Here is a 23,273-nt window from a genome sequence, read left to right as displayed (position 1 = left end):
ATTTGAGAGACTCCGTCGAGCCTTTCTGAGAGCAAACCACGCGATCAGTTCAAGCATGACCGAGTAGCTGAATTACTTTGCACCATCTCCACGTGATTGGCGACTCTGTCTCGCAATTGACGAACTAGATCTCGGCGGCTAGGAGCCTCGAAATGTGGATTCAAGCACCGTAGTAGGCGTTTGAAGTATTCATTCTCAACGGTGCAGAGCGGGACGCCAGAGTGGGCCACAAACTGATATAGCGCCTCTCTGCACTCTGCTTGATTCTCCTTGTTCCCAGTTTTGCTAGGATCGCTGCGCTTCCTTTTCCCGCAAGACTTTTGGTGATACTTGACACCACTGGAAGACTTCTTACTTATCTTAATGAGTCTCCCACATTTAGGACAGCGGGCATATTCGCCATCGTCGGACTTCTCCCGGACCCACCCTGGGAACTTCATAAGGAAAGGGTCATCGATCGCAACCACAGAGACTTCACCAGTTGACATTAGGAAAGGAGCGAATGTTCCAAAACAAACTGTAGCAGTCGCGGTACATCCCGTGAATGAATCTCGAATCGCGGTTAGCGTGGAGCAGTAATGAACAATAGGTTGGTGGTTCAATCGAGGAGCGCGCTGACGCGCGCGCAGCTGTGGCGTAAACGCCGTTTACGTCAGGCCGTAAATTCCGCGTTTTTTCCGTCCGTAAACCGTGAACGTCGACGTTAACGGCCCGTAACGTAAACTCGCCCATCTATATTCAACACTTCATCACGAGGTAGTATTGGTAATCCCAGATAATTAGGAGCATACATCTTCTCGTATGCTGTATCGATGACCGAATCGATACACTTCTCATGGAATACATGACCACACCTCAATGTTATCAATGGATCTCCCATATCCTCCTCATCTAGACATATCGGGCACAGGTCCTCAGCACCAGCCGTGGTCGCCAGCGTGACCATCGACGCGTTCTTAGCCGTAGCCAGGAACGATTGCTTGTCCTCTGGTGTCGGCACTCTCGATGCTGCCTCAAAGGCTGCATCAGCTTCCTCGCCTGCCAATCCAAGATTGAGGTAACGAATGGCTTGTTTCAATCCATACCGTCGAGCAAGGGTAATGATAAGAAGGGCCAAAGGCGTGAGTAACCATACCAAACCCACCGCGAAAGTGATCATGAGATCCGAGAAGGTCCTGTGGAGTGCAGCCAGTAGAATGAATGCTGTCCCCACCGCCATAACGCCACCCAGCCATACCCACTTGAACAGCCCGGGAAGTGCTAGATCTATAATACTATCACCACGACTATCTGGCATGCAATGAAGCAGGAGTAGATGCGACGACAAGTAAAAAACTGTCTAGATGAGTGGAATGCCAATAGACCCACAGAACTCCCCATTCGATGAGAACAAAACAAAACAAAAACGACGTTTCGGAAGCAATTCACAGATTCACGAACGTTGCAAGTATAGTGCTAATATTGAAGTGACCACTAAGGGTTGGGACCAAGCTTCATTGGTCCCACGAGGAAGCAGTCGAGATGAAGTTATCAGAGGACCTCTCCGGTTGACCAAGTCGAACTCATTTCTGCCCATCCAGCAAGGACGGCTACCGTCTGCAGTGGAGATAAGAATGTGAATAAGTATTCACTAGTGACGCTGGTGGGATAAAGAGATCAACGTGGTGCCGCTTGAGGCCCTCGTATAGAGACTGAAACGATACAGATTGATGTGAATAGAACAGTATAGATGATATATAGGCGATATAGAGACTAGTACAGTAGAGAGTGGACCAAGCCATACAAGCTTGGTCCAAAGGCTATGAACGGACAGCAGTCAGATTAACGAGGCCGAAGCCAGCATAGACCAGTTTTACAGAATGCCTTAACATTGACGAACCATACAAGACCCTGTCTTGCATGGGTCACCACTGTAGTTCCTCAGGCCAGCACAAATAGCATTGTAGAGACCATAGGTCGTCTACAACTGCATCACAGATGGTGATGGATGCATGTGAGATACCTCAGCTGCTCGCCCTGTTGATGCGTAGAATGTGGGAGGGAGCCGAGCCACCGGTGTGCTGATGACGACGGAGGCGGCCATCTCAACAACAGACTCCTCCTCATCATTGGCTTCTACGATAGGCTCGAGGTTGCCCTCTTCGATGTCGTGCTCTAACTCCGTCATTTGGGAACGGCAGAGAGGACAGCGAAGTGAGTTCAACACTTCATCACGAGGTAGTATTGGTAATCCCAGATAATTAGGAGCATACATCTTCTCGTATGCTGTATCGATGACCGAATCGATACACTTCTCATGGAATACATGACCACACCTCAATGTTATCAATGGATCTCCCATATCCTCCTCATCAAGACATATCGGGCACAGGTCCTGCGGTGCACCCATGGTATCCAGCGTCACCATAGAAGCACTTTTGGCCGCCTCCAAGAACGCCTTCTTATCCTCAGGCGTTGGCACCTGATGAATACCATCAGTTGGGCTCGCTGGACCCTGCCGGAGCTTCTTGAGGCCCTGTCGAAACCCGTATTTTCTCGTCATCTGCACGAGTAAAATGACGACCGGTAGAGCTATCCATAGCAGAGCTACACCGAAGGCTATGATCAAGCCAGGGAACGTCTCGTGAATACCCGCAAGGACGATGAACGATGTTGTTATGAGTATAACGCCACATAGCCAAACCCAACGGAAATAAGGAGGAAAGGATATCTCCATGAAACCTTCAGCGGTGTCGGACATGGTAGGAGAGATACTATGTAGAGCAACTAAAAACACCATATTGAAAATCGACTTGTCAACACAACTACAACTACTGGGGGGGGGGCGAGACCGAAACATAAGTGTTGTGATTGCGAAAGGCCTAAGAGCCTTAGTAACCACCAAGTACGCAGAAAGAGGAAACCATCAAGACCAAGCTTCATCGGTCCAGACAGGAACCTCCTATGTGTAGTGCAGAAGCTAACGAACCCCATTGATTGGATATACCTTCTTTTTGATACATCCAGAAGAGCCTTATGCTCCACAGGACGGCTGTACTGTCAAGTAGCGTCTGAACTGAGGAGATAAGGTTAAAACCTGGATAATACCGATACAGGGTGAAACTTTCCATAACCCTGTGAGTAGAAAGAAAAGCGCGTAAGTGTGTCATTGGTATAATTCATATATGAGAGTATAAAAGGTCGGAACTATCATCACCTTATTATACCCAAATAGATAGGGAGGGATGATGGAGTGGTAGTAAGAAGAATAAAGAGCAATATATGTTGCAGAATCGTAACAGCACAGGAGACAGCAATCATCACTAAGACTAGACAACGCTAAGAGTAGCAGCATCTTCAAACCTTCGAAAAAGGGCTACTACAGCATGTCAGCGACCTAGTTCAGCTTCGGTGATATGCGGATCACCTAGGCAGAAACTGGGGTGATACAGGTAGAAGGGGGTGTCACCATTGGCTGTCTACATAGAGGACACTTGATGTTGCCCATAACTTCATCAGCACACTTCTTTCGAGAAGTAGTCCGAGCCGTTGCCTCATAGATCCGGCTAACAAGAGCATCCATGCATCTCTCGTGGAATACATGACCACACTGCAAAGTGCAGAGAGAATCTCCAAGGCCATGCTCGTCGAGGCAAATAGGACATAGATCGTCACAGTCGGACTTGGGGGAAACGGCGGTATCGATAGTAGATATACTCATAGAGGATTCACTCTTCACCATATCAACGAAGGAACTAATCTCTTCAGCTGATGGTGGAGACCACTTCTTCTCAGTTTCGCCGAGCTCGAGATCGATAGCAAGATTAGCAGCAAGCTGCTCATCTCGTCGGCTCTGGCGGTAGAATAGAATTCCCACTGGAACGATTATCCAGAGGACTGTGACGGCTATGAGGACGTGTAGGATCCACTTTGGCAGAGATAGGGCTCCAACCAGAGCACAGCAGCCACCGCAGACTGCCAAACCCCCAAGCCAAACAATGCGATCCTTCTTGTCAAGTACTAGAACGCCTGAGTCGGTGAATGACATTACTAGACACCAATACACTGAGAGAACACTGCAATGTTCGTTGAAACATACTTCACGAATACGGGCAAGCTTAGGCAGGGAATTCCTCGCTAGTGCGACACAACCGTCCGAAAAAAAAGATGCCAGCAGAGACTAAATCTGTAATGTGGAGTTCAGTCATCCCTATCGTACCCGTACACTACGAACAACACCCTATAGAATGCCCGAAGTCCTTAGGTAACGATGCGTAGCTTGATTGAGGACAAACTCTGTGGCGACGTTCACGCCTAATTTCCCTGCAGTTGCACGAAATAGTTTCGACGATGATGGTTAGAAACTACAAGTGGCCAAGATCGTTGGTGAAGCAACCTACTTGTACTAGCACTAGCCTCGGCAGCGTTCTGGAGATCGTACGGGTTCTCGATTGCTAAGGTCTGCTGTGGTGATAGTGTTGGCAGAGGGTAAATCTTGCAGGTCAAAATGAGAATACGGATCTTCCTATTGTGGCCCACAATTTGTGGGTAAGGCTGATCCCATGCCAATCGAGATGGGAGATGCCTTTAGATCTTATGGAGAATGATATATCCTCCATTATTATTTATACCCATTTGTGTTAGAATATATGTTTGCTTCCCTCAGCTGAGCTCGAGACTCCCGAGTGGGGAGTTTACATATGAATAAGTCGTAATTGGTTTATGTACAAAATTCATCATTAATTTTGGTAGAAGTGTACATAAACCAATGAGAATTCCCAAAATCTCCTCAGAATTCCCATGTTGCTGTTAACACATGAAGCTGACCATGTGCATTGTTAGGAGTTTATATACGAATTAGGATGAGGGTGTCAGAAACCAACGAGAATTTGTCAAAATTTTCTCTCAGAATTTTCATCTTGTCACCAACAGATGTTTGTGTTGACCATGTGCATATTTTATTACATCACCAACACCATGATGAAACACAATGATTATATATTCATGGTGAATATCACCATATTACCAGGTCTTCGCTGCGAAGGGGCGGAGCTCGCTGAGCTTCTTATCAAGAATTCATCGGCCTGTTATTGAAATTATTTTGGAAATCGGGTGACTAAGTTGTATTACATGTAACATCTGATTTAAAAACATTTACTATGGAGCAGTAAGATATTATAATAATGAAATTGAATATTAACATATTAGTATATATAGTATATGCTATCTATCATTGGTTATCATATGCTGGTCTATTGTTATTAATAAACTATCATATCGCCTCTCAATGGATTTGGATCGCCACTAACTCCAATAGGAAATGAGGAGAGCTGTTGAGTCTCCAAAACCAACTACACCTCAATAGACACTTTACGAAACTCATAGTTGAGCTTAGCATTCAACATCACACTACCAGAGTGCCTCTATCGTGTCGAGGGGAACGCTATGAAAGTTCGGGATGGCCACAGCATGAGCCACCAATATTTCCCTCTTGTAGACTTTTAGAAGTGGATAATCCCGTTGTGGTAGTAACATTGCGCTAGTCTCTTTGATCGTTGATTGGTTCATATTAGCGTTGCATTAACAGTGTCTTGGTAGAGGTATTATATAGCGTCTTATTCGATGGGGTTAGCTGAGGAGAGTTTTAGGACATTTTTCCGTTAGAGCATGTGGGCTCGTTTACCCTCTAGAGATCGTATGAAGTTTCAATTTTTTAAACTATGTTATACCACACCCGCGTTACATCAGAAGATGGTCTACCCCGGTTGCAGCCTAGAGGATGGGAGAGTAAGATGGCCCTGTTACAGAGGCAGTTGGACTTCTTGGACCGAGGAATGCAGGATATGAAGCAACAGGAGCGACGGAATTTTCGTATGGATATGTACTATAGTAGATATAGGCCTCTCTCAATGATGGGTAATCGAGAGGCTGTCGGTTCTATTCCTGCGAGTGACATCTTGTGGGATCGCAACGGTCCGAATAGGAATCCGCTATTAACCAGCCCAGCCGTCTCTGGCGCCTCTCGTGAGGATCTTAGTGCTGATTACAGAGTAATCAATCCGACTGAGCTACGGGAAAAACAAGAGCCGTCCAAGACCGTTGTAGACGACAAGGCAGTGCAGGCTTCCGAAGGTCATATAACAGATCTAGGGAACCCAGTTGAAGAGGACCACGCTGACCGTAATGGAAGACTACCGATCGGCGAGTCGGAAAATGAATGGGAAATGGCTGCTAAAGCGTTCCGTCAATCTAGAGGTCTCGATGGGCAGATCACTTTCAGACCGGTTTCCATGACGGTTCCACAGCGATCTCGAGAAGAGCATCATACCGCTAGCGAGCTGCCAGCCTTTGAAGACTTACTGCGTCAAAAGCTGGAAAATGCTGATGAGAGTCTTCCCAATTTCGGACAAAAATCTGTCGAGGAGAAAAAGTCTGATTTTGAGGAGGAAGCTTCGGCCTGTACTATGCTGAGAAAGAGCCGAGGCTTTAAGCCTTTGAAGGCAATACGGCTTTTTGGAGATGGAGGGAAGTTTCCGTGTGTAGTGTTGGGTGATAGAGGTGGTAAGGAAGACTATGAGCTTCTTGTAAGTGGGTACTGCGGTAGTGCTGGCATGTTCGCTTTCCTTAGCTGATGAGCTCAATACTTTAGGAGTTTATATATTTATTAAGGAGAATATACGAGAAATGTACAGAAACTAAAAAGAATTTTCCAAAATTTCCTCAGAATTTTCATATTGTTACCAACACATGTGGTTGACATTGTGCATACTTTACTACACTGTACTGAGAAGGTGTGGTAATGTAGACGGCTGTGACAGGTCCGTTATATGGATGATACCACTGAGTGGGTAAAAAGCAGAGACTTGAAATTTACATGAATATTCGCTGCTGTCGAGAAGCCACTATTGTTGAGTTGACGTACAGTGGAGGCTCACAGGGGGAATGGCCGGGTCTAAGTGTTGGCATGGGACTTCGTTTTAGTGTAGGAAAAATTTTCATATGGTCAGCTATACGTGCTGATGATAATACGGAAATTATGAGTCCTCGTTTGTTTCTGACCCTTTACTGTTTCGGTGCAGAGGGAACGGCGATGAGATGTGTCGTTTGTGGTTGTTAGTGATAATAAGCCTTGAGGCTGTCCTCTATTGCTAATACGACGAGCAACTTTTTAATGAGTAAGTTGCAGGCAGCAGCTGACAACAGCAACAGCAGTGAAGTAGTATCGAGCTCCATGTCACTTTTGGTACCAATCATCGCTCCTCCTCTTCCAGGGTGCAGAGGCTCCTGCTCGACTCCTGCAGCACCTAGTAGCGATGCCTGAGGCCTTCTCGAGCGTTCCGGCAGCGGCGGCAAGCCACTCCGACCGACCTGCTGCCCTCATGGAACATGCTGATGCTAATGATGATGATGATAAGGAGGCTATAGTTCTGTATAATATGGCATCTAAGCAGCTCGTGTCGAGGTAGTAGTGGCGTGGGGATGTTGGTCTTCATGCAGTGGGTGAAGCAGGTCCCTCCCTAATGGGTTCCCTGCAGCTGAGGAAGACGATGATGACGAGTTAGTCCCAAGGGACCACAGCTTCTCATCGTGTTCATCGCCTAATAACGGAGCTATGATGAGCAATATAGCCGGTCACTGCCCACTATGCAATCAACGTATAGCCCATAACCAATCACAGTAGGAGGGGGTGTAGAGGATTAGAAGTGGTCATGGTGTGGTATCACTGGTAAACTGATAGCTGGCTATTGTCCTCTGTGCAATCAACGTATAGCCCATAGCCAGTCACAGTAGGAGGGGGTGTAGAGGATTAGAAGTGGTGATGGTGTGGTATCAGTGAGAAACACAATAGCCTGTTGGGGGGCCTCGGCAAACTCATAGCTGGCCACTGTGCAATCGACGTATAGCCCATAACTTACCACAGTATGAGGGGGTGTATACGACTAGAAGTGGTGGTGGTGTGGTATCAATGAGAAATACAATTGTCTGTTGGGGAGCCCAGGCGAATTGGAAGATACTTTTCGCTGACAGGTATGTTGTCCAGAACTACTTCAAAATGCTGCAATATCTCTACCGCGCCGTGAAGGCATCCCAACCAGCAGCTGATTATTCCTCCTCTGATGAGCCTGAGGACAGCACTATGGGAGAGGAAGAGGAACACCTACCGAGCAAACGCAATAGACGACATCGTCACATGACTATGGTAATACCCTCAGACCTCACATCTGCTGCTCTATAGCATGTCTAGATAGAATATGCTATCGACCTTGATTTTCATTGTGAGTATAAGGGCTATCAGTAGTGCTGTTGAATGCTCATATCGCACAGGGCCCATGAGAGCTCGCATTATATTACAACAAAAAGTGACCTTGCCAGGGACCGAACCTCCGTCGGTGTTATATTCATCATCCCTGATGATGTCCAGCATGTTGTAGTGGCCTTTCAGGACTCTCGAGTATCGACGATGTCTGGGGAGGATGGAATCCCATTGCGACGCACCAGTAGCAGATTTGGTAGACCTAGTGGTGGTGGAGGAGGCGGCTCTCCCTCGAATACGTCGTCATCGTCCTCTGGCTCTAATAATCCATTCCTTCGAGCTGAGTCGGAGTTGAGGGACATCCCTGTGGGCATGCTCAACAATGGATATTATGAGAGGTTCTTCAAGGTGGGAGAATCTTTAGGTTGCCCGTGCAAGATACGGAATAGGTCCTTTCGGGGTACACGATGATTTCTTTCAGGAATCGCCACAACGGCTCGGCTCGGGGTCATTCGGAACAGTGTATCACTGCGAGCACGTCATAGACGGGGTAACAGGTCAAGGCTTTGTAGTTGTCCTTAATATCCCTCCAGGTGATGCTCGGCGACTATGCCGTTAAGAAGGTCCCAGTAGGGGACAATAGGATCTGGCTCAGGAAGATGGTTCGAGAGGTAGTAGCAGCAGCTGGACTTGGGTTCGATATCGGGCTTGGACGCGTGCTGAGCAAGTGCCTTGAGAACATTTTTATTCGAAAATCGATTGCGGACAGTTTCTGTCCAATATAGCTTTATATTCTAACTTCTAGGTCCTCCTCTAGTGTGAAAAGTCACCTCTGTGGTGTGAACTGTACCTTTGACTTTGTTTCTCCAGGTGAAGACTCTTGAGAGGATTGCGGCTCATCCCAATATAGTGTCGTATAAGCACAGCTGGTGAGTATATCGCCTCTATTATGGCGTATGCACTCTCCAGGTTGGAACTCCATCGTTCTAATGAATTCTGTCCCTACGTACCACACCTTTTCATACTCATGTCATTCTGTGATGGTGGCTCTCTGGCGGACAGAATATTCGGGTACTTCCAACTCCACTGCGGTCTGTTCACACGATGCGGTTCAGGTCGCCTGGAGGCCAACCCTTCCCCACAGTAGAGGCAATACGACGAAGGCGTCGTAGTTTACTCAAGTTGGAAAGTGGCCAGAGTCAGCAGCGAGAAGATGATGTCTCCTCAGCAGCAGCAGCAGTACCGGGAGAGTACAGCGATCCGCGGAGACTATCGGATGGACAAATATGGCAGTGGTTCGTCGACATAGCTAGAGGCTTGCAGCACCTACATCATTTAGGTGGGTATAGGGAAAACGCCTTAGTGATGATGTTGTGTTTCATAGGAGTTCTTCATCGTGATATAAAGCCCACGAATATCCTGCTTACATCTGATCCGGATCGTATGGCCCGTATGGACGGTTCTCACTATGTTCTGGGCAGCGGCCAGAAGGGACTAAGAGCGATGGTCAGCGACTTTGGCACTGCTGAGCTCGCCGCTGGGGGGACGTCTGAGTCCCATACTGGCTTTACTGGTAAGGGAATCTCCTCTCACTGTGACGAGTTGTGACGACACTCATCGAAGGCACGGTGGAATTCACAGCTCCAGAGGTGCTTCGTGCGGCGTTCCTGAATCCTGATAAAGTTGTCTACGATGAGAGATGCGATATGTGGTCATTGGGAATAGTGCTTTATGCTATGTGCTATAACCAGGTATTGGGAAATGTATGTTCGCTTTCCTCGGCTGAGTCTGGGAGGTTCATCACGAATATACACATTCGAGTAGAATGCAGAAAAATCGATGAGAATCTCCTCAATTTCCCTCCAGAATTTCCACAAATGTCACCTACAGATATAGTTGTATAGATATAGTATAGCACGCCCTTATCCCTACGTGGTATGTTCCCATTTAGCCGGGTTTGTATCTGTATCGCGGCCTGCCGAGGTCAGGTACCCATGTATGATAGCGACCCTCAGAAGTGTGCAGCTATAATAAGGGATTGTGTAAGTCTGGATGCTCTCAGAGAATCCTAACATCGGGCTTTGGCAGTAGTCTTCATCACTGCGTGGTTAAACTGACAGCCCTTCGTGCCTTATGTCTATCGCTGTTCTCTCAGCATACGGCTCTAACAGGCCCACGGAACCACGCATCTAGAGGAGACCTGCCGATGATGATACAGGCCTTGACACAGGTAGGCTCATCAGCAAGGTGGACCATGTACCACTACTAGCATGCTGGTTCAAGTGAATGCCTGATTCCCTACTAATATTTCCTTTGCAGCCCGACCCACGGCGTAGACCTAACTGTGACGATGTACTTGGGCAACCTCTGGTGAAGGCCTTGGCTGAGCAAGTGGCCCATCTAGCATTTAACTGAGCTGCTTAGTATTGTTATTGTTCATGCCGCGACTTGTGTTAATTTCGCGAGCACTGACTATATGCAACGATAGAGTTTCCGACGATCATTACATTTGTCTGAGAATTGCATATTTTTCATAGTGATCAAAACTTCAGTCCTGCTTCTTGTCGACTACGCTGTCGTTCAAGGTGTGGTCAGAAACATCTCTAATGTTGCGTTCATACGGGGATATTGAGAGATGGATTACAGTCTCTACTCCATCTGCTGTACTCCTCAGTGATACTGTTAGGTTTGTCGCCCAGCTTCCGTGTGTTGATAGCTTCCGAGCATCGTTATGAACATGCAGGAGTAGTGAGACTCTGTTGATAGCTCTGACCATACAGCCGTACAGTAATCCATATATGGGTGACCATGACTCGTCCTGGATCCGTAGATCTCGACCATCTGTAGGTACAGTGTATAGATCATAGTAGCGTTCATGGATCGCCGTATAACGTGTTGAAATTTATGGGCCGTCACATTTCACTGAGGAAATTGTCCGAATTCACACTGCTATTCTTAGACTGTATTATCTTCACTCGATCTAGAATGGTTGACTGGGTTTTGTCAGTGCTTGTCGTTGATAGTTTTGTGTGAGCATGTCCACCGACGGAGGTCCTCGCGACCACGCCCAATCATCTGATGCTCTCCTCGGTGGTGGATCAGCTGCCGCTGACCGCCATAGGAACCCGCCTGTCGCACTATTGCGGACCTTCTCACAGATCATCGGTGGTCGCGCTGGTGGACCCAGACCGATAAGTTCTGGCCACATGCCCGACACCGCGGTGAGATCGACTTGGCATTCATCATTAACGCCTATCACTCGTGCTTCTCAGACACCTGGGACGTCCCCTGAAGGTTCATCGCTGTTGGGCCCTGAGCAAGGGTCTGACCCAAACCGCATGTCTCGGTAAGCGCTCGTCATACTATGGGGGGTGAAGTCAGTGCTTTGTCAGGCGAGAGAGGGAGCTCCTAGTCCGTGGTAACCTGGCAGAGGCTGTGGCAACCTCCTTCACATTGTTGGTCACAGTAGGCCTACCTCTACTCTCTATCATCGAGGCTGGATTGCTCACCATGTTAGGTGGCGCTGTTTATCCTTGTTGTTGTATATGCCATGTACCTGTACCTCTGGGCCTGGGCCATCTGGATCGTCCTCACCAACGACCGGAAGGTAAGCCAACTATACAGGTTTGTCTTCGAGATATCCTCTCGCCTTGGTTTCAGCTGGAATGTGACGTTCCTCTTCTCATGTGGCTAGAGGTCTACATGCTAGCCTCCTTATTTCGAGGAGTGTTCCAGCGAATGGTCGAGACTTTGTATTTACGACTAACATACGGCCAGGACTGGCAACTACACGGTGGGTTTATATAGTCTTCTTTCCTCACTAACAGGACCCCTCTGTCTCAGCCAGTGAGCATCCAGTGAAGCTAGCCCTCTTGAAAAGCTTCTTGAACCTCTTTTTCCCGGCCTGGTTGATCTACGGTCAGACCCTGCTAGTGACCTCCCATACCTGTTCAGCGACCAACTCCTCACTGTAGGTCTTTCTTATGTATTCTAATCTGCTCTCGCTGATTTGCCTTCACTCAGGTACACCTGTTCAGCTTGGTTCATAGGCGTTGGGCTGACCATATGGTGTGGTTTCGGCATTGTAGCTCTCTTTGGTGCCACCTTCTTACTCTGGATGGTAACAGATCATCATCATCATCGCCTCCTACATCTGCCCATGTTAGGTCCGGACAGGTCGGCTGCGTGCCAAGAGAGGGGCCTCGCCTGACGTTATTGACAAGATCCCAACTGTTCAGTAAGTACACCTCTGGGCTAAGAAGCGGTATGTATTCTGTCAGATATGATTCGACGCTATTTGTAGACGACCAGAACTCGGCGGACGGCAGTCATCCTCTAAACGAGTGTTCGATATGCTTTCAGAACTACTCTGATTCCACTGACGAGATCAAGCGTGAGGAAAGGGAGCTTTGACCTTTCCCATCATGGACTTTATTCAGATACTCCTTGTGACCACTACTTCCACAAGAGCTGCCTGGCTCACTGGCTCAACACCGCTACTACGTGTCCGCTGTGTCGGTCCGACTTTGAAGAACACTATCATGGGCCTGCATCGGGTCCAGAGAATGTATAATTGCTAAGTCAGAGCAGTAGCAGCAACAACAACAACAGTTGATGATGATGTTACTGCTGTGGACCTGTTTATCCTCAACATTCATATTCTTTCTGAGTTAGTCTCGGTCTGTTTTATTGTCAATACATCATCATAGTACTCGTCAGCTCTGGTGTCACTCTTGGCGCTCTCTTTGGCTGTGACGCTTGAGGCTCCGAAGTTGATGGCAAGTTAGATTCCTTCGCTTAGAAAGATAGTAGCGAGACCAAAGGCTCCAACTAGTAATGTGTTGAACCTAGGACAAGGGTTCCCACCAAACGATTCCTGTGGGCCTTCTCAAGACGAATGGGCCTTGGTGTAGCAAAAACCATTATCGATGAACTTGGTGCAAAGGAGAACCTCTTAGTGGTTCCCTTCGCAATTCGACAATGTCTTCGGGTGGTTTTCTCGAGAAGTTGTCCATACGCGTTGGAATAGTCAAAGGAGCCGAAGTCGCCCAACTCTCCTTTTCTAGTAAATCATTCAAGGTTTGAACTTGAGCACACTCAGTGATCTTCCTTATGGACATCGATGCTCAATGCAGCACAGAACAGCATATTCCCTCAACTGCAGCTTAGGGCTATAGATTTCCGAGAGCATCTCCTACGGCTAAGGTCCACACGGGAAGCCCTTGAGGGCCGCGATAGTAGAGAGGCTAGGTCGATCAAGCGTCGAGTACAAGGAGGAGGACTGGAGGACGAGTGGGAGCGGCTCGAGAAATATCATCAAGTTGGACTAGCAAGCATCACTCAGCTTCCTCTTGCTCTCCGGTTCAATATCCAGCCGGTGGAGGCTCGACGCCCTCCGCCCTCAACTGATGATGATAGAGACCATCGTACCACTCAAAGGGCTTGTTCGAGTTCGTCGAGAAAGTTGATGGACGAGCCGAGAGCGCCGCCCTTTCTGCCAAAACGGTGGGGCCGTCCGATGACAGGAGCCGGTTGGAAATGGGATGAGACCAGCGATATCATTATAGACACCGAAGCATTGGAGGTCCTGCTCCCCACTCAGCGTGTGGAAGAATACAGTGAAGGCTTCAAAAGGTTGGAGAAAAGACGTAAGGCATGTTGCGGTAGGAGTGTGCTACCTGGGGAGGAATTCCTCAGAAAAGAACAGTGTGCCTCTCGGTGATGTCGGGTGTTCCCTCAGTTGAGCGCATCGAGGAGAGACTAAGCAACAGTAGGGCCGCAAGCCCTGGCCTCGATGAGCAGTTTGGCCTGACGACTTGCCCTGTGAGAAGGGACAGCGGATGGTCCAGTCACGGACCTCCGTGTTCTTGATATCTCAGGGGCACGCATCGAGTGACTACTACGATGATGGGCAGGTGGATTCGATGGAGACCAACTGTGAGCAGCCAATGAAGTGCAACATGGTGACTGCTCGGACGAGCCCGGTTAGGGAACAGGTGAATCGCTGTTGGCCTCATTCAGAGGTTCTGAAGCACTTATTAGTTTCAGGCGTCTCCGACTTCCTCCATCGGCGCTAGCTCTCTACTTTGTCGAATGGGCCAACTCGAGACTGAGATGCTCGCTGCTCAACGGGGCCTTGAGGGCTTGAGGTCCTTGCTGCCATCTGGTGCTGATGGCGGCGAGCCGTCTCCAACGATAAGAAGATCCATTGCACATGTACGTTGTTGCAATTCTAGGTTCTTGAGTACGCTGTAGAAGTAATTGTTGTAGACCGACAACAGTCGTGGAGAGCGTGGTCAAGAGAAACAGAGATTTCGAGGTCGTCCTCCACAGGGGGCAATCCTGCCTTGGGACATGTCTACTACACTTGATAGATTCAGAGCACGAATCAAACGGAAATGTGCTCCCATGTGATTATCGTTGAACGGTGTCTTGCGTTATGGAGTACCACAGTGGTCAGCGAATTGACTGGATCTCGGGTGTGCCCGAAGGTTCGAGCTACGCTTAGTATTCCACTTCAATTCTACACTCCGGCGAGTTTCGCGCTAATACCGTGGAAGCATTCATTTGATGTAGCACTTTGATATCGTGCTCATCCTCAGGAATGGCCGTTGTAAGGCAACCCAGGTGACTATTGGAATTCACGGTTCGCAGTGCTTCCACTGCAGCATCTATTGCTCAGTGAGTAAAGTATGTTCTGCTATGATCGAGAAACCCGCCGATAAACCGAATTGAACTTCACGCAACGCCGCCATATGTAATTATCCAACACTTTGCAACGCTTCGCTTGAGGCTCCTCCTCATTCACCTCCCTCAGAGCGGCTCGGTAGTGTTCCCCCAATAGTCGCACCTCGTCAACCGTACTGGCCACTCGTATCTCATCGATGCCCTCCTCAAGTGTAGGAGATTCCCATCGTTTCGTCATCATGCCCAGGCCGATCAGCAGAGAGTTTCTCTGGTTCGCAGTCAGGGGTTTTCCCTCATGCACCTCGCGCGACTTCAACCTAGCCCGACAGGTTTCCCTTTCGGTGTCCAGCACGCAGACACACACCCTAGCATTAAAGCGGTTGGCCAAACTGATGAAAGGCGCCCTCTGAGCCTTGTCAGTGTTGGTGCGGTCGAGCACCACGCTCCGGCCTTCCTCCAAGAGCCGCTCTACTTCTCTTAAGGTTTTCTCCTTGGACTTGAGCACATCTTGGCAAACTCTGACGTAGCCCGCCGGGACCAGAAAGTGTTGTGATAATGTCGACTTGCCACTACACGGCAGTCCACACAGCATCAACATGATTTTTTCCGATGGTCCTTCAGCGTTGTCCGCCTCACTCAACGGGCCCACTTTCCCCTTCCACAGTTCAATAGCCTCTTCAGAAGTTGGCCGAGGCCTATCAGTCAAAAGCAGAGCCTCTACAGCTTGAGAGCCGAACACTCTCGCGAGCGATTCCAGACGAGATTTGGTCGCGGAAACCTCCTCCTCCTGGTGGCCACAAGCCACAACGACGCCCACCGGCCTAGTGGTTACACACCCCCCTCTAAATGAGTCAAGTGCGTCTCCATCCACCCCGACTGTGATCGGGTGTAGTTTGGTAGCGTCCGTGAAAGTGGATACACCGTGATAACATACAGAGGAGGTCTCATCTAGGGGAGGGAGTTCAGACCACTCCATTGGATGCTGAGTGAAAGGCAGCAAGTGAGGTGGCGGGGTCGGCCTTACCTTACGAGGAGGCATTGTTACCGATGACGATGATGACTAACTGATTCGCATAAGAGACTTCCCTGATCTCCTCCAATTCCGACTATCTACAACGCAACACTCTTCTTCGTCGACTTGCAATCGTATTGCCACTACAGACGTCTTAAGCAATGAGCATGTTGTTGATGATACCACAGTGGTAGAGGATACCCGAGGCTTTGCTGATATCAACAGTCGTGTGCCCCTCCGCAGAAGGCGTATATGCAATGATAACAAGCGTTGAAAGGCATCTGCCACGACATGCGAGACGACTCCTCCTCCGAAGTCGCTGCTGGCAAGTCAAAGAGGAGCCGTACAGTTGAGACTAATGGCTTGCTGCAAATGATGCCTAGTATGTGTGCTCTACTACCACCCGACTCACCGTAGGATATCACTTCTCTGCTTTTCCCTTCGTAAAGCAGTCTCTACTTCATCAAGGTTCCTCCCAAGCTCCGCCACTACTACTGAATCCCCCCTAGAGTCAAATTCATGGGTCTATGGCCAATCCGTGTTACAAGCAGTGCCCACCTGACCCTGACAGTGATTGGTTCGGGTGTTGAGTAGGTGAAGGGCTCTATACAGCACTGAGGGGAAAAGCAGGCAAGTTCAGTTGATGATGATTAATCATTATATACCCTTGTTGGCAGTCTTGTGAGGATACAGTTTCTTCTGCTGGTCTTCCAGTTGAATCCACACCGGACGGCTCTTCCACACAACTTTCGTATGCCTGTAATACCTAGTATAAGGCATTGATGCGAAACTGTTATGAACCTACTAGTAGCGACAGTAGCGAGGGATAGAGAGCCTTGTAAGTGAAGGACATGAGAGTTTTCGTGCTCGAGAAGTGCATTCGTCGTTTACAGCTATTCGCCTATAAATTACAGGTATTGGAATGAGATCCAGTAAGATTGAGATTCGTTCAGATCCTCTTCAGTGATTTTGATGTGATTTCAAAAAGGCGTGGTAAGGCAACCACATGTGATCATAGGAACAGCAGTAATTCCTGTCACACTACTACCAATCTTTCAGCTCATTGCACTTGAGTGAGTTTATCGTGCTCCCATGTCATTATACCGCGACCATGTTTGGTGCCCATCAGTACACTACGACCATCTGCATGCTGGTACGGCGTTGGGGCCTATAGAGGATACTGTGGTTGGTGATGATAGTCCAAGATGGCCACGTTGAGGAGGGTAGGCGATGAACACTGAAATGGCAAAGTAGAGGAGGGGAACGGCGAATGCCGACCCTCGTGAGGGGACCATAATAATACAAGTTAATAATAGACACAGACTGAAGGGAATAGTGCTGTTCCAAAGGAATCGATTTGTGAATCTACTATGGCACAGAGTTCGTGTGGTGGGGAGTGATCTGACAAGTGCGGAGGTTCGATCCCCAGCGGCACTTTTAAATTTATGCGTGTCATTTTACGCTCGCTGTTCATGCTGAATTTTTAAGCGATTTCTTGTAATGTGTGGTATTGAGTTCTACTGTAGTAGTCTGGCTATGATGGGAAGATAGTAATAATAGAGGAGACTGTATGGCAACACTGCTAGGATTGAGCATATCGTAGGAGGGGATCCACTACGGGTAGTAGGAGGTCTATGTTGGGGAATGCTCTCATCGACAAGTAATAGTAGGCTGAGAACTATAGGGGCGGCTGTCTAGTAGAACTGGGCTTATGATAAGGGAGGCTGTCTAGTAGAACTGGGCTTATGATAAGGGAGGCTGTCTAGTAGTAGAACTGGGCTTATGATAAGGGAGTCTGTCTAGTAGTAGAACTGGGCTTATGATAAGGGAGGCTGTCTAGTAGAACTGGGCTTATGATAAGGGAGGCTGTCTAGTAGTAGAACTGGGCTTATGATAAGGGAGGCTGTCTAGTAGTAGAACTGGGCTTATGATAAGGGAGGCTGTCTAGTAGTAGAACTGGGCTTATGATAAGGGAGGCTGTCTAGTAGTAGAACTGGGCTTATGATAAGGGAGGCTGTCTAGTAGTAGAACTGGGCTTATGATAAGGGAGGCTGTCTAGTAGTAGAACTGGGCTTATGATAAGGGAGGCTGTCTAGTAGTAGAACTGGGCTTATGATAAGGGAGGCTGTCTAGTAGTAGAACTGGGCTTATGATAAGGGAGGCTGTCTAGTAGTAGAACTGGGCTTATGATAAGGGAGGCTGTCTAGTAGAACTGTGCTTATGATAAGGGAGGCTATCTAGTAGAACTGGGCTTATGATAAGGGAGGCTATCTAGTAGAACTGGGCTTATGATAAGGGAGGCTGTCTAGTATTGGTGGTAGTAGTATATTAATGAAAGGAGGCTCTACATTGCTATTGCTGGTGGCATCATGCTCATGGTAGGTCTATATTAGGAGCAGGTTACCCGACAGGGAGGCAATGAGGTCACTCCTTCCTCCACTACAGTGCTCCGCCTCACTGCCGTCTCTACTGCAATGGAGACCAGCCCCAGGGCATGTGAGCCCTCTGTCCTCTTCCGCCGGGCCTCTATAGATTCCCTAGACCGTCACACAGTGGTAGTAAGGAAGGTCGATCTTTCACTCCAGTCGTAGGGGATATCCCCTCGGGGCAGTACGCGAGTTAGACGTTAACTTAACGAAATGCCGGAGAACTCGTTAACACTGCTTTAGCTCAAAGTGAGAGGTGATTTCCAATGAGTTGTGATGAGGATCTGACCTACGACCTCTCTCAATAGCTCCATCCTAGTGTTATACTTCTTCCCATCGCTAATAGTGATTTGTGTATGATGCCCTCTTGCTGGCTTCGGTCTTCACCATCAAAAGGAGGCTCAGTAGTAGGAATAAGACGCGAGACGATGGCCATGGCGGTTCGAGTTAGTATCCATTTCTCGCCGAATTTTCAAGCAACTTGTTTTCCTCAGATTCCTCCCCTTACTTGGAATCACCAAAGGTGCTCTCCTGTAGACCCTTGTCGGCGGCGATAATATAGCCTGGATTCAGTCTTTGTATAGGGCCAGTTTGTTGGCTTCTCACAACTACGGCCGTTGTCGTAAGTGGCAGTATGTGAGTTATCTGCGATGTCCGAGACTCTTTTCATCATCATCATCATCATCATCATCATCATCATCATCATCATTATCATTGTAGTCATGGTAGTCTTTGTTGCTTCGGGTGTGAAATTGGGATTACTTGTTGAGTTTGTTTGATACATCCCGGGTTCGATCCCTGGTGAGGGTATTTCTTCTCCGTTAGTGTGTGTAATAGAAGCTATTATTAGTTGACTTACCTCTATGGCGCAGACATCCGTCCATAAGAAGCTTCGGCGGCGGCCTGTTGTCGACCTAGAGGGAGAGGACGAGTCTGAGATCGCCGCGATAGACTCTCTTATAGCGGGCCATGATATCAGCGTGGTCTGTCCTGATGTCCCGGGGAGTGTTGATGGCAGTGGACGGAAGATAATAAGACCCGCAATAAGGTAACGAGGAGGAGATGACCGCCCTGGGATTCGAACCCGGGACATCTCAGTTGTAATGCTTGTCTAAAGGTATGGTGAACGACCAGAGCCTCGGAGGAGAGTTGACGATGATGCCTCCGCCTCCTCTGCACAGACCAAAGCCGTACCCCCTCCTCATTACCGCTGTCATCGCTGTGGAGAGGCCGGCCATTATATATACGATTGTCCGACTAACGATGACCCCACATATGCCTCGAAGCAGAAGGTGAGGGAGTTGACTCCTTTTAAAAGAAGCAGGCATTCTCAGGTTAAGTCGGCTCGAGGAGTTCCTCGGCAATTCCTGCGTATTGTCACCCGCGAGGAGGCTCAGGACATGACAGAGGACGTTTATATCCTTCCTAATGGTGATGATTACTACCGCACTTGTCTGAACGTTGTTAACTTCAGGTGATTATGCTGTGATGAAGCAAGTGTCTGATGAGGAGAGGAAGAAGATTGTGGGAGAGTCCGAAAAGGAACGTCTAACGAGAGTAACGAAATCGACTATTCGGAAGCGGTCATCGCCGTGGTGGTCTTGCAGGTATTTTCCGATGCCGACTGGCGTGTACAAGGCCTATTGTTGTCGTGTGGAATCTGTCATCAACTACGAGTAGAAGCTGAGATCACGCCGTGCTGTGCGAATTTATACTGTCGGAAATGTGTGATAGAACATTTAGCGAAGTAATAGGGAAATATGTTGGTCCTGGTACTACGATGGTCTTTATTTTTCAGAACACACTCTTGTGTGGACGGCACGTTGTGGCCTAATAAGTGTCCGGGCTGCAACGACACTTTAAAGGTGTCATCTCTTATTCCCGACATACGCCTTCGAGATCAAGTAAGAGTCGGCTTATCGAAGTAGCAAAACTATCGATTTCTCAGTTGCACTATGTTGCCTATGGGAAAAGGTTACCCCACAAGAGGCTGCAGTCTGCGACTTTTCCTGCTAAGGGGGGACATAAACGTCCATCTGGTGGGAGGAAGCACTGAAGCAGGTGAATTGGAATGTGGCGGTCAGGTTCGAGACTACTCCGGAAGAGCTCCAAGAAATCCCGACTAGCGCTGAATGTGAATTTAGGCTCGTCGGTCGCTGGCAAGACGCGAGCTGATATGGAAAAGTTTGTTGCCACGAAGGGTATAAATGCCACTGCATTTTTTCTCATATCACTTTCATTATTAACCGTTTCCACTACGGAAAACATGCTCTCGTGGTTCGAAACACAGCGGTATTGTGTAACACTATGGTTCCTGTGTGGTTCGTCATCATCGGGAAGAGAATCAAAACTCATTAGAATGTCGGCGGAATCGAACGGAATGCTTTTGGGTGGTTGGGGAGAAGTGGAGTATTGATGATGATGTTCGCTTGCGTTTTTAATGGTGAGGGAAATGGTCCATTTCAGTTCTTGGCGGCCCGCTGAAACCTCCGAAGACCACAACGGCAGTAGCGGGTGTAGCAACATCGACAACTCTTGTATGAAATTCAACTGATTATTGCTGTTGTGTTATCGAGTAGGAGCTATATAATCTACTTGGGTCGGAACGGGAATTTCTGTTGATATCTCTCATGTTTTATGTAAATAACGCATCATCAGAGCTACTCATGGAGTGGGGTAAATCTCCTCTACCAGAAGGGGGAGGGGGGTCGGCAGTGATTGATAATACGGCCGGCAGCCCTCAATTGAAGAGCTCCTCAATGTAAACGCTGGTGAAAGATCAAGAAGATGTTATTCGTTGCGACGATGTCAACTGTTCCAACACAAAGAGACATTGGTGTTTGAGGGGCGGCCAATGTCGACATGCAGTTGACGCTTAGTGGGGAACATTTCAATGTCCTAAACCTTAGTGTACGTTGAAATTGTGTCAACGGTAAATGTACGAGTGCTAGTATAGTAATATCTTCTTAATGCTCTATAGATGTTGATGTTTCGTTTTATTTCTGCAACCACATCACGAATCCAGATCGCTCCCGAGTTCATATTGAGCAAGGCCCGCCAACGAACAGACCATGAGCCCAATGCTAAAGGGCGTACCGGCTAAGGTTTATAGCGACCTTGAAACATGCTCGTCATCATCAACATTTACGCGACATCGTTACTGGCTTTCTGAAATGGTTGACCGATGCCGTGCTACTGTGTATTGGATTGAATATGTGAAACTCAATTCTGATTGCGCTCTTGAATTTAGGAGGGGCCTATTGACCACCACCCCGAATGGTTTGGTGCCTGTATATGAGAAGGACGATAGGGATGTTGTTGGCGTTGGGGTCACGCCCGAGAACATTGACGAATATTTGCCCTACGTCGACTGCATCATAGTCGCTACTGGTGTCTCGAAGTCTTTGCATGAGTTTGATGTTGGCAAACTGGACAAACTCTTATGCAAATGTCGTGGGTACCCATGGTATGCTGGTATGATGTAGCCCCGAGTGAGACTTTGCCTGGCTTGATCCTTCAGCGATCTATGGTGATAAGTATGCCTGGTCGGCTCTACTGGAGGACTTACGCGCGAAGATCTCTCTTGTGGTGGGAGAGGACAGCGTTTCAGCGTTGGCTGGTGTCGATGCGACTGGCTTCATCACAGGAGGAGCCCTCAGTGCTTTGATAGGCGTTCCCTTCATTATCATACGCAAGGCCAATAAGCTATGTGTTCATACCATTGGTGTTGATTATGTCGACTATTCTGGCAAGACTAAAAGGCTGGAAATCAGGTCTCCATTACATGTGTCTGTCTCTGCGGCTAGCACTGGTGTTATCGTAGTGGACCAGTGGATCGAGACTGGCCACACTATGTGTGCTGCTATCGAATTACTCACAGCTTCTGGTGTGCGGGTGTTAGCCGCAGTAGCAGTAGCTGCTGAGACTCGTGGTCGCCTGGTAGTGGAAGGAGCCTTGGGAGGAGGGACCGTCGTCTGTGCCTTGAACGGGCTGATCATACAGCGGGAAGTTGACTGTCATTTCATGGAAGGCTTCAAAGGTCTTGTTGGATTTCGTGTGTGACAAGGGCGACTGGAGAGGGCGCTAAGGCGTTCTCTAGACATTTCTGTGAGCGATCTGCACTATGTGATCATGATTAAGCAGTGTGTTCTTTTCTCAATGTACTGTTGTGTGTATGTAGCTGAGGTTGACAGGGAAAGCACGGCCCGGATTGGCTCTCTGGCTTTGTTGTTGAGTCTGGAGCACGATTATGAAAGAACCGGTGAGGACCAAGAGAAAGAACAGGCTTATTCAGCGGCACTGTCGGGGGTTTTCTGGAATAAATTCAGAAAAATCAGCGCCGCTTCGAAAGGCGAATAAAATCAACGTGAAAACGACAAGCTTGAAGGTTGCCAGTGGTAAGTGTGGCACTTACTAGATACGGACCATGGATAGAAAACATGAGGCGCGGTAAGATACCACGAGGAAAATCTTCACTGTGCGCACTCTCACAGGGAATTGGGTCAACCGGAATACAAGTTCGGTGTTGCGAGACTTCGCTGATTTGATCTCTCACCTAATCCAGATCCTAGAGATAGGGGTCCGCGGCCAAAATGTATGTGTGGTTTAGTATGAAGTTGGTCGCTAAGGTTAGTCGCTACCTGAAGACCGCCACTGCGTTGGTGATGTCCTCGTCACTATTCTGCACGCGCTCGAATGCTTAATGGGAGAGAAAACCAGATGGTTCCTATTCTTTATATAAATGGGCACTAGGTCGGCCAGTACGAAGTATGGCAGTATGTGAACCTTTTTCTATTTTGAAACCATGCCTAAGATAAGTGTCGAAATTATGGTATGAGGTTTTAGCCGGTTTGCTGCTTTCAAACTGGTCGATGCAGGTCGATGGTTTCGTTCCAATTCCAGTACTGCCCTGATA

At 48.2% G+C, this 23,273-nt stretch overlaps 9 protein-coding genes across 9 annotated transcripts; 5 read left to right on the top strand and 4 right to left on the bottom strand.

The window, feature by feature from the left end:
- Positions 1-703: 703 nt before the first annotated feature.
- Pmar_PMAR009350 (hypothetical protein) lies at positions 704-1,297 on the bottom strand (the record flags this gene model as incomplete). Its single annotated transcript, XM_002771960.1, has 1 exon — positions 704-1,297. The coding sequence occupies one exon, from the start codon at positions 1,295-1,297 to the stop codon at positions 704-706; it is 594 nt and encodes a 197-aa protein (XP_002772006.1).
- Positions 1,298-1,908: 611 nt separating this feature from the next.
- On the bottom strand, positions 1,909-2,768 carry Pmar_PMAR009349 (hypothetical protein). The gene has a single exon (XM_002771959.1). It carries the CDS (start codon positions 2,738-2,740, stop codon positions 1,961-1,963), a length of 780 nt encoding a protein of 259 aa, XP_002772005.1. The 5' UTR covers positions 2,741-2,768; the 3' UTR covers positions 1,909-1,960.
- A 168-nt stretch (positions 2,769-2,936) lies between these two features.
- Positions 2,937-4,046, bottom strand: Pmar_PMAR009348 (hypothetical protein). Its single transcript, XM_002771958.1, has one exon. The coding sequence runs from the start codon at positions 4,025-4,027 to the stop codon at positions 3,407-3,409; it is 621 nt and encodes a 206-aa protein (XP_002772004.1). The 5' UTR covers positions 4,028-4,046; the 3' UTR covers positions 2,937-3,406.
- A 1,653-nt stretch (positions 4,047-5,699) lies between these two features.
- Pmar_PMAR009347 (hypothetical protein) lies at positions 5,700-6,611 on the top strand (the record flags this gene model as incomplete). Its single annotated transcript, XM_002771957.1, has 1 exon — positions 5,700-6,611. The coding sequence occupies one exon, from the start codon at positions 5,700-5,702 to the stop codon at positions 6,609-6,611; it is 912 nt and encodes a 303-aa protein (XP_002772003.1).
- A 1,813-nt stretch (positions 6,612-8,424) lies between these two features.
- Positions 8,425-10,748, top strand: Pmar_PMAR009346 (conserved hypothetical protein). The gene is made up of 9 exons (XM_002771956.1): positions 8,425-8,641; positions 8,715-8,783; positions 8,827-8,904; positions 9,104-9,162; positions 9,203-9,304; positions 9,349-9,572; positions 9,618-9,806; positions 9,857-10,463; positions 10,553-10,748. The coding sequence occupies exons 1-8, from the start codon at positions 8,441-8,443 to the stop codon at positions 10,135-10,137; spliced, it is 1,203 nt and encodes a 400-aa protein (XP_002772002.1). The 5' UTR covers positions 8,425-8,440; the 3' UTR covers positions 10,138-10,463; positions 10,553-10,748.
- A 520-nt stretch (positions 10,749-11,268) lies between these two features.
- On the top strand, positions 11,269-12,806 carry Pmar_PMAR009345 (conserved hypothetical protein; the record flags this gene model as incomplete). Its single annotated transcript, XM_002771955.1, has 10 exons — positions 11,269-11,454; positions 11,506-11,579; positions 11,626-11,698; positions 11,751-11,840; positions 11,894-12,026; positions 12,077-12,203; positions 12,257-12,353; positions 12,400-12,470; positions 12,514-12,626; positions 12,673-12,806. The coding sequence occupies 10 exons, from the start codon at positions 11,269-11,271 to the stop codon at positions 12,804-12,806; spliced, it is 1,098 nt and encodes a 365-aa protein (XP_002772001.1).
- A 2,127-nt stretch (positions 12,807-14,933) lies between these two features.
- On the bottom strand, positions 14,934-15,518 carry Pmar_PMAR009344 (conserved hypothetical protein; the record flags this gene model as incomplete). The annotated part of the gene is made up of 1 exon (XM_002771954.1): positions 14,934-15,518. The coding sequence occupies one exon, from the start codon at positions 15,516-15,518 to the stop codon at positions 14,934-14,936; it is 585 nt and encodes a 194-aa protein (XP_002772000.1).
- A 3,703-nt stretch (positions 15,519-19,221) lies between these two features.
- On the top strand, positions 19,222-20,414 carry Pmar_PMAR009343 (conserved hypothetical protein; the record flags this gene model as incomplete). Its single annotated transcript, XM_002771953.1, has 7 exons — positions 19,222-19,406; positions 19,476-19,650; positions 19,693-19,789; positions 19,833-19,915; positions 19,966-20,105; positions 20,157-20,262; positions 20,307-20,414. 7 exons carry the CDS (start codon positions 19,222-19,224, stop codon positions 20,412-20,414), a joined length of 894 nt encoding a protein of 297 aa, XP_002771999.1.
- Positions 20,415-21,531: 1,117 nt separating this feature from the next.
- On the top strand, positions 21,532-22,420 carry Pmar_PMAR009342 (adenine phosphoribosyltransferase, putative; the record flags this gene model as incomplete). The annotated part of the gene is made up of 2 exons (XM_002771952.1): positions 21,532-21,832; positions 21,879-22,420. 2 exons carry the CDS (start codon positions 21,532-21,534, stop codon positions 22,418-22,420), a joined length of 843 nt encoding a protein of 280 aa, XP_002771998.1.
- Positions 22,421-23,273: the final 853 nt, after the last annotated feature.

This window comes from Perkinsus marinus, assembly GCF_000006405.1.
Source record: "Perkinsus marinus ATCC 50983 genomic scaffold scf_1104296962162, whole genome shotgun sequence".
Taxonomy (NCBI): domain Eukaryota; phylum Perkinsozoa; order Perkinsida; family Perkinsidae; genus Perkinsus; species Perkinsus marinus.
The sequence above is the reverse complement of the archived record's forward strand: the minus strand, read 5'-3'. Positions and strand labels throughout refer to the sequence as shown.

Coding starts and splice junctions, on each gene's coding strand:
- Pmar_PMAR009349 (XM_002771959.1), bottom strand. CDS start 2,740: ATGTCCGACACCGCTGAAGGTTTCATGGAGATATCCTTTCCTCCTTAT.
- Pmar_PMAR009348 (XM_002771958.1), bottom strand. CDS start 4,027: ATGTCATTCACCGACTCAGGCGTTCTAGTACTTGACAAGAAGGATCGC.
- Pmar_PMAR009346 (XM_002771956.1), top strand. CDS start 8,441: ATGTCTGGGGAGGATGGAATCCCATTGCGACGCACCAGTAGCAGATTT. Junction 8,642..8,714: donor ATTATGAGAGGTTCTTCAAG/GTGGGAGAATCT, acceptor GATTTCTTTCAG/GAATCGCCACAACGGCTCGG. Junction 8,905..9,103: donor TCAGGAAGATGGTTCGAGAG/GTAGTAGCAGCA, acceptor TTGTTTCTCCAG/GTGAAGACTCTTGAGAGGAT.